Genomic DNA, 10,000 nt, shown 5'->3' on the forward strand with positions numbered 1-10,000 from the left:
CCTGTGATTTCTGTTGATTTAGTAAACAGGGTGGAAGACTCCTTGGAAAGCAAAGGAGCTGATGTGGAGCTCTTAGGTCCATAAGCTCGCTTCATAAGATGGTAAAGCTTCTTGCTGTCATTTGCATCAGCAGCAGCCTGCACATCACGAGCAAGATCCTCTCACCAAGTGTTCTGCATCTTCCTGAGAGATCGCTGCAATAGTGATTTTACACTGTTATAGTGGGCAAGTGCTAGACAGTTCTCTGTGCAGCAACACACTGTGGGCATGGCGCTTTACCACTAATAGTCGCTGAATTTCAGCATCACTCTCATCAAACCAGTCTCTGTGTCTGGCAGTACCATACCCCAGTGTCTCGGCTGCACATTGAACAACCTGGTCTCGAAGATCTTCCCATGCTGCAGCAGTTTCAATGCTGGACAAGCGAGTCTGAAGCTCTTTCCTAACCACAACATCATATACCTTGTGGACATTTAGACGGCGGGGAATGCTGACTGGTCCTCTTCTCTCTTTCGCCCTAATCACCATTCGGAACTTTGCTCGCACCAGACTGTGGTCTCACCAGCATTCTGATCCATGCAAGGACTTGACATTACAAATGTCATAAATGTCGCGCTTGCGGATGATGACATAATCCAGCAAGTGCCAAACTTTGGACCTTGGATGCATCCATGTTGTTGTGTGATCACCTTTGCGCATAAAATGTAAAGTTCATGTTCTTCGCAAAGCTCCAGTAGCATGAGACCATTGCTATTCATTTTCCCTACTCCAAAACGTCCTAGAGAGTTCCATGTTTGCCAGTCTGTTCAAACCCTGGCATTAAAAGCCCCAGTAGAATGACTTTATCAGAATTGGGGATTTTTCTAAGTATGACTCTCAGCAGGGTATAAAAGATTGTTTTATCTTCATCACAGCTAGTCAAAGTAGGTGCATAGGCACTTATTAGAGTAGCAAACCGCTTACCTTTCAAGTGCAACCGTAGCGTCATTATACGTTCAGTTATAGGAACAGGGAGCTCTTCCAACTTCTTAAGGATATCAGATCGGACTGCAAAACCAACACCAGCCTCTCTGCGCTCCTCCTTCTGCCTTCCTTTCCAAAAAAAGGTGTATCCACCTCCTACTTCCTCAAGCTGACCATCACCTTCTGTACGGGTCTCTGAGAGTGCAGCTATATCAATTTTATAACGGTTCAGCTCACAAGCAACAAGTGCAGTACGTCTTTCAGGCCTGCAATCACTCTTGTTGTCCAACAGAGTGTGTACATTCCAACATGAAATGTTTAAGTTCCGTCCAGATTTTATAGATGAAAGACTCTTTGTTTTTCGAGCGCAGGGTGGTCATCCGTCAGTCGCGCTAAACTGACCAGATATGGAAAGACAGGCAATTTTTGGTTCACCCTTTCTAGAACCTCCCCGGTCTCCGGGTGAGCAGTGCCCTCTCCAAATGGAGCTGCTCAGACACCCATGCAGCAACTGAATCCTACCGCTGTCTTGGGCGACAAGGAGACGACTTCATATCTAGCATGGGCCGCCTACGTGCAGGTCGCTGACTACATGCTTCCAACCCGTCAGGTCTGCATGCTTCACCACCTTCCCATCGCCGCAGGACTTCCGAATAAAAAATTTAAAAAATATATACTAAAAATGAAGAAAATATATATTAAAAATAAGATAAAATTATACTAAAAATAAAATAAATATATATAGAGGGAAAAAAAGATATATATGTATGTATATATATATACATACATATATATATATATATATATATATATTATATATATATATATATATATATATATATATATATATATACTAGCAGCATAGCCCGGCGTTGCCCGGGTATGTAAGAGCCCCTAGTAGGCAACGACTAATCCCAATGTAGTCCTTTCCCTCCAGGGAACGAAGGTGCATGTGGACGTTGCAATGTCTTGTCTTCACTGGAATACTTCTGTATATACGATGTTCCTAGCTGTCCGTTGGGCGAAAACATGAAAACATCATTGCGCCTCCCAACGCGTGAACAGCCCACGTAGAGTTGACCGTGGGCGAAGCACTGTTCGCCAAATGTAACCCAGCGACTTCTAGCGTTTGGCCTTGGGATTTATTGATGGACATTGCGAAGCAGAGTTTAACAGGAAACTGAGAACGCCTGAAGTGGATTGGTAGGTCAGCGCCCGACGGTTGAAGGTGCATCCGTGGAATAAAAGACGTCTCTCCCTTCCCACAACCGGTAAGTATTGTGGCCGTTATAAATGTGGTGCCAAATGTTTCACACCAAACGTGGTGCCGTTGCACTGTTTAGGTGGAACCAAATTCCTGATGAGCATAATGGGCGCACCGACTTTAACTTCAGGATGTGTGGTGGCAGGCCTGGCGGTTCAAGTGAATTCAGGAATTCAACAGGAAATCGGCAAGCTGGGCGGGGTCTGCTGTCCTATCTATAGATTTGTAGACGTGGACATCACCAGGAAGAGCTTCAAGTAGCTGGATATTGATGGAGTTGACGGTTGTATTTTTGGGTGCGAGAATAGCTCTGCCTGCCAGCCATTTTAGGTCGCGTAAATTGTTTTGTAGGTCGTGGAAGACAGCGTCCCGGAGGCTAGCAGGGGTGTCGACAATGGTGCAAAGTGAGTCCAATTGAACGTAGCCATCCGCATCAGACAGCATCCTATTTCACCGAGCGATAAGAGGTCCCTGGAGAATGCAGCGGATCCGCTGTCACCAATTAACTGCGCGCGCATGTTAGTTTGGAGGTGCAAGGGCCGCACATGTGCCCAAAGAGCTGACGACTTAAGGCACGCGCGCACGGCATCGGCACGGGTTACTTTGGAATAAAAGGTAGAGTCTGCCTGAAGTCTCCTCTGAAAGAAGTAAAGTTAATCCTCCCATGGGGGCCGTAGAGTCTCTGATGTCTTGCAGGGACCTGTCCAGTGCCTCAAGGGCGCCTTTGTGTGCATAGTGCACTCGTCCCATACGATGAGTTTGCATCTGCGCAGAATGTCGGCCTGTTCTGAGTTCTTGGCGATGTTGCAGATAGGTGACTCGGACTTTGCCAGATCGAGCGGGAGTCTGAAGGCAGAGTGGGTGGTTCTGCCACCCGGAAGCAACGCGGCGCGATACCAGAGGAAGCTACAGCCAGGGCAATGTCCGTGTTGCGTCTGACCTCTGCCAGAATTAGTTTAGTGACGAAGGTTTTGCCAGTGCCGCCGGGTGCATCAAGGAAGAAAAAATCCCCACGTTGCTGTCTGACAGAGTCTACGATGGTGTTGTAGGCTATGCGCTGGTCTGGAAGCAGCCGTGGTTCATTATCTTGGACGTACTGGTGCAAGTTCCTCAATGCAGTAGGAAGTTTCGCGTAACAATTCAGCAGACATAACATTGGCGTGTTCACGTGTGGGTGGTGGAAGGCCGTACTCTGTTAAAGCAGACCCACCCATATCGACGACAGCGTCTTCGAGTTGAATGAGCGCAAAATTGTAAATGAAGTTGGTGAACGTGATCTCGGCGGAAGGGCAGTGTTGCTGAGCCGTACGTAAGAAGTCGTGCGACATGTCATCCCTGTATTCATTCCAGAGACTTAGTGGATCACTAAGCTGACATTTTGAAGAAGGATTGCGAAAAGATGTAGGGCCGAATGCGTTTGCAGTAAAGCACCCTCTGCCATCGTGGCGTCCCACTGGGAGTCATCCTCTAGAAGGCCAAGTCTCATATATGCTTCCCTGAAGGTGTCGCACAGAACCCCATTGACGGTACGTATATTGGCGAAACCTGTTGGACCAGTGACCTCATGTAGAAGGAGACGGAGGTAGAATCATTCTTGCTGGTTTGGCGGGATGTTGTAAACTCGACCCAGGCAGGAGTCAAACTTGACGCCTGGGAAGCTTTCGACGTTTTTGCCGGATTTCCGTCGAACCCAGGTGTTTTAGACCACACGAAGTACGATGGACCTGTGGGTACAAAAGCGTTCGAGCGAAGTCATCACGTTGCATAATTTGAAGAAACCAGTCAACGTTGTGTCTTTAGGGCTGGTGGCTATCTGCACAGCACTTTGCTCTGTGAAGTAAATCCGCTGTCCATTTTCCAAGTGTACAGCAAGCTGCACCACAGCCGGGCGTCTCTGATGGAAGCGGGAAGCCGTAAATGCGCCAAAACGCTTCGTTGCTGCTGAGGTACCGGCCAGCCAAGTAGTTGGACACTTCGTCGCGACTGGTGGTCCTCTGGATGCTGAACATGGCAGCATCGCTGCCTTTGTTGATATATTTGCAGACATTGTATTGACCTGATGGAGCTGCAGAACTCAACGTTGACGTGGGCTTTGAATATCTTCGACAGGAGAGGACAGTAGGGGACAATGTAGCTGTTGTCCACTTGATCGCCCAACCGTAATCGTGCGGCCTCCATTGGCTGGACTCCTTCGTTTGTACAGCGGATACCCATCGCCGCCTGTTTGAGTCTCCAAAGTGAACCGTTTAGGGAATCCCTTTGAGCAGGCTAATCCGTTTTTGGTAGCATGGTGTGTTGGCGTAATTTGGTCCACAGGGCCCGTGTACCATGGTAGTGCGGACAATTTCGTAGAGTCCGGGTCCTCATCGGGGTCAGGAATCTCGGCGGAAATGAATTTGTCAATGTCATTAGTCTCGATTTTATGAGTGAGCCAAATTAAGATGTGAGCATGTGGCAAGCCCCTCTTTTGCCACTCGACCGAAAACATGTGGCACCTGACATGCCCGAAAATCTGACCCTTAACTATCAAATCCTTCATTTTGCCCAAATTCAGACGAAAACCCTAGCAACGATGTCGTGTCGATGGGTGTGAGATTGACCCGGGAGGAGTTCGCGAGTGATTTCGTCGCAGCTGGGATTGCACGTGTAGGTGATAAAGAGGTCCGGCCGGCCGTAAATGCGCACGTAGGTCAAGGCGTCTTGGGTCCTTTCACGCATATATCGCGGTCCTCCCGTGAAGGTGGAGGGTAGAATGCATGGCTTGCCGATGTTGCGAGGGTCATTTCTTGTTGCAAACCGTCACGGAGATGAATGTAGGAGTCGGAGCGAAGTTTGGTCTGATTAAGTTTAATGTATAGCAGCCTTTCCGATTCCATTTTTGCGGCCATGTCGACGGCGAACTGGTTGAATAGCTGACGACAACGGGGCAATAAGCTGAACTCACCCTCCCTGACCATGAACCGGTATGAGTAGAACGCCCTGCAGGAAACCGTCTTTGATGCCGCAGTAGTTTGATTGGAGGGCTGCCGTAAAGGAATTCCGAAGTGGTAGCCGTCTTCCCATAAGGGAAAAGCAATGGATACTGAAGCGCGTCATAAGATCTTGAGTCTCGCTGATCCTGTGTAGGTTGTTACCACGGGAGGAGATGATTATGTCACGGCTGTAGTGTTGCTCTCCGTGTATGACTGCGGCAATTCGTTGCACGCCGGTGCGTTTGAAACGGCGTTCGTGTCTCCCGTGGGGTCGTTTATCAGCATCAATGACAACGGTGAAGTTTGGAGATGGAGCACTGTCCAAGGCATATCTGAAGCTGCAGACGTAGCTGTTGATATCATGAAGCATGGTTTGGAGACGGAGAAGAATGTCTTTGCGGGGAACATAGCTGTGTACCCGGTATTATTCCAAGGCGTGCATCAACCTGGTGGTTGTAGTCGGCAATGAAGTATATTTGGAGGAAAGAAGACTGCTGAATCTCGTCTGGCAGAAGTGACCCAATAAGATGGTAGACCTGTCCCTGCACTTTGAAAGTAGGGCATCCAGCCTTCTCTGGGAGGAATTTTGGCCCCGAAAGAGGTCATTTGGAATGAGCAGTTGTACTTTCGAATTATTTCAAGGAATTGTGACGAATCGGGGGTTAAAACCGCCGCGAGATCCTTCAGTGGTTTGAGGTGGTTCCCGTAGGAGTGACAGGTCACTTTGCCACAGAGCAGCACAAAACCAGGTGGCTCTCCGGGCCATTTCTTGGCTTTGCAAAACTGGCATACAATTGGTCATTGACCCTATCTTGATGTCGTCACGCAAGGAGAAGTTAATTGTGGCGTCGTAGTTGAATGCCAGTGACAACCAGAAAGCGGGGGCAGGGGTACGTACACCACGAATGATATCCCGAGTTGTTGATAGTCTCAAGTCGAGTGCACCGTGCTCTCAGCAGATTCAGATGCACGTGCGACAGCGGTAGCAGTGGCATCCCTTGAAAGCCTTTCAGCTCTCGCCTCAGCCCACACCCTCTGAAGCCCTAGCAGAAGCAGTGTTAATGGCATGTCTGGATGTCCGAATAGTCCGTTGGTGTGGAGTTTCGGCAGATCGAGCCTGGCTGTGTTTGCGGCGTTAGCAGCTTGGCGAGCTCTCCTCTGTTGAGGTGTTTCGGCAGCTTTGGCCATGGCTTTGTTTGCGGCGTCAGCATCTTGGCGAGTCTCCTCTGCTGTGAGGTTTCGACAGATCGTGTCCTGGCGGTGCTAGTGGCGTTAGCCGCATTCCGAATGGCCCTTTGTTCGGGGTTCTCGCGAGCTCTGCGGATGAAGCCAGTAAGAAGCCGCATTTTGGCTGGACTGTTGCTCTTTCGTCAACCTCGAGCGGAGGGAAGATCTGTACGCTGCGACCCTTGCAAGTCGGGTAGAACGGTCGCTAGTAGTTCAGATGCCTGAGCAGCGGCATAACGGGAAGATGTTTGCGAGAGGCGCAAGGCGGTTTCCTCGTGGGTCTCGCGTGCCCTTCTAGCCCTAGCAGCCGATGCCTTGGCCGTCCGAGGGCTGAGGAGGGTCCTTCTCTTCTTGGGTGGCATTTGGTGGATAGCAATGTGTTTTGGCAAAGGTGTAATAAAAGGAACACGTGGGGTAAGTATTTTGGTGGATAGCAATGTGTGTTTGGTAAAGGTGTAATAAAAAGGAGCTCGTGGGGTAAGTATCCGAAAATGTATAAAAATGTACAAAAACGGCCAAAAAGCTGGCAGCAATGTGAGTGCAACAACGAAAAAAGTCAAAAGTGATCAAACTGAACAAACGAAAGGAAAAGTTTTTTGATGCACACGACAAAAGTGGTTTATAATAAACCAAGAGTTTGAAAGTAGCGTCCGAGGACCGTTAGGGTACGTCAAAAATTGAAGGTAAAACGTTTGGGTGGTGTGGTAGTTATAAAGAAAGTTTAAACAAAAAAAGTATTTGAATAACTTGCGGCTGCAGCAGCTATTAGCAGAAGTGGCGGTGTTGGGGGTAAAGTCTCGATGTAATTTCTTCCTGGTAGGAATTGGTTGGATCGAATTATCGATAGCTAAAAAGGTCAAGTTGCGTCCCTAGACAGTCTGGTTTGTGTTAATACACAAATTTGTTTGCTATGTGTGCCACATATGATTAAATTAACCGATTTTTTCCAATAATGTATCCTATTGAATAAAAAGGGCTATATAGCTCCTTGGAGCAGACATGTGCTCGTTTGTGAAAAAAAAAAAAGATTCCTGCCAATTTGTGAAAGATATTGTCGAAATATGTCATCTTGAATTTGAACGCGATTTCCAAAATGGCATGATTTTATCGATTGTTTCTGATGGTAAGGTATTGCATGGAAAACTAACGTCAGAATTGAGTTTCTTAGGGTAACATTAAGCTTCACCATGAGTTTGGTGAAAATCGATTGCAAGTTGTGAAAACTACCATAGATAATGCGTTGCATAAAAAAAGCTTAGATTCTCGAGTTGCGTCCCCTAGACAGTCTGTGGTTCGTGTTTATGATTCTCGACCCCATGTCGAATTTATCAATTATTTTCAGAACTGGGGGAACTTTTCAAAATTTTCGCTGCGTTAGTTTTGAATTATGACATTGGGCTATGTGTGTGTCAAGTTTCATCAGAATCGGTTGAAAGCCGTGGTCAGGGTGAGGGTACGAGAAAACAGACACACAGAAGCACGCACAGACAAACTGCCGTTTATATATAGAGATATATATATGAAAAATGTGACCTCGTGTGTACCGTTGACGATTTATTTTCCGCTGTCTTCCCTTCTTTGGATCTTTCCTTCTTTCCTGAGCGTCCAATATTACCATATTTGTTCCACGTCCTCGTGTTGTTGTGCTTTTTTGTGCTTTCTTGTTTGGATTAACTATATATATATATATATGTATATATATAAATATATATATATCTATATATATATATATATATATATATATATATATATATATATGTGTGTGGTGTGTGTGTGTGTGTGTGTGTGTGTGGTGTGTGTGTGTATGTGTGTATAACTAGTACAAAGTAAGTTAGGGGTTATGGGTGTAACCCACTATGGGATAAACATATATATATATATATATATTATATATATATATATATTATATATAGGCGCAGGAGTGGCTGTGTGGTAAGTAGCTTGTTTACCAACCACATGGTTCCGGGTTCAGTCCCACTGTGTGGCATCTTGGGCAAGTGTCTTCTGCTATAGCCTCGGGCCGACCAATGCCTCGTGAGAGGATTTGGTAGACGGAAACTGAAAGAAGCCCGTCGTATATATGTATATATATATATATATGTGTGTCTGTGTATGTCCCCCTAGTATTGCTTCACAACCGATGCTGGTGTGTTTACGTCCCCGTTACTTAGCGGTTCGGCAAAAGAGACGGATAGAATAAGTACTGGGCTTACAAAGAATAAGTCCTGGGGTCGAGTTGCTCGATTAAAGGCGGTGCACCAGCATGGCCGCAGTCAAAATGACTGAAACAAGTATATATATATTAGAACCAGATATTTAAGTGTTTATTTGGATGCTTCTCTCCATATCTTGCTCCCTTGTATTCTCGTCATAGCCATTCTTTACCCTGCTGATGATAGCCGTGTGTAAGTCCGAATCATTTGTGCGGTCCTAAGTGATTTCTATATTGAGGTTATCACGGTTTCATTTGTTGACACTCTGTGTGTGTGTGTGTGTGTGTGTGTGTGTGTGTGTGTGTGTGTGTGTGTACATATGCAGTCGTATTTCTGCGACAGCTATACGCATGGGACTAAAAAGCTTCCAGGAATAAACCGTGGTAAGGCGGCGAGCTGGCAGACACGTTAGCACGCCGGGCGAAATGCTTAGCGGTATTTCGTCAGCCGATACGTTCTGCGTTCAAATTCGACTTTGCTTTCATCCTTTCGGGGTCTATTAAATAAGTACCAGTTACTGACTGGGGTCGATATAATCAACTTAATCCGTCTGTCTGTCCTTGTTTGTTTCCTCTGTGTTTAGCCCCTTGTGGGAGTAAAGAAATAGGTATTTCGTCTGTCGTTACATTCTGAGTTCAAATTCCGCCGAGGTCGACTTTGCCTTTCATCCTTTCGGGGTCGATAAATTAAATACCAGTTACGCACTGGGGTCGATGTAATCGACTTAATCCGTTTGTCTGTCCTTGTTTGTCTCCTCTATGTTTAACCCATTGTGGGTAGTAGAGAAATAAAGGAGTGGCTGTGTGTTAAGTAGCTTGCTTACCAACCACATGGTCCCGGATTCAGTCCCACTGCGTGGCACCTTGGGCAAGTGTCTTCTACTATAGCATCGGGCCGACCAAAGCCTTGTGAGTGGATTTGGTAGATGGAAACTGGGAGAAGCCCGTCGTATATGTTTATATACATGTATATGCGTGTGTATATGTTTGTATGTCTGCTTGTCCCCGCAGCATCGCTTGACAACCGATACTGGTGTGTTTACGTCCCCCGCAACTTAGCGGTTCGGCAAAAGAGATCGATAGAACAAGTACTAGGCTTACAAAGAATAATCTCTGGGGTCGATTTGTGCGACTATAAAGGCGGTGCTCCAGCATGGCCACAGCCACATGACTGAAACAAGTAAAAGAGTAATAAACAAACTGTGATTTTCTTAGGAAAATATTTGTGTCACCTCATGCATTAAGTTACATACCAAACCTTCATGTACCACTCCCTGACCTAAATGTAGTAACTTTTATCATTGGTCCATTGGTATTATTAAAGCATGACGTATCTTACACATATATTTAGGAAACTTATAA

The 10,000-nt window shown here is 46.4% G+C and overlaps 1 protein-coding gene across 2 annotated transcripts in view; it reads left to right on the forward strand.

Moving 5' to 3' along the window:
- Positions 1 to 10,000, forward strand: part of LOC115227436 (caspase-3-like) — a 22,489-nt gene that overhangs the window by 10,507 nt on the left and 1,982 nt on the right. Inside the window, exon 2 of one of the 2 annotated variants that reach the window (XM_036498626.1) lies at positions 5,213 to 5,218. The exons of the other annotated variant lie outside the window; for it this stretch is intronic. Within the exon in view, the coding sequence (XP_036354519.1) occupies positions 5,213 to 5,218 (6 nt within the window). The remainder of the gene's footprint in view (positions 1 to 5,212; positions 5,219 to 10,000) is intronic. 2 annotated transcript variants of the gene reach the window in all.

Source organism: Octopus sinensis, unplaced genomic scaffold (assembly GCF_006345805.1).
Source record: "Octopus sinensis unplaced genomic scaffold, ASM634580v1 Contig03097, whole genome shotgun sequence".
NCBI classification, from domain to species: domain Eukaryota; kingdom Metazoa; phylum Mollusca; class Cephalopoda; order Octopoda; family Octopodidae; genus Octopus; species Octopus sinensis.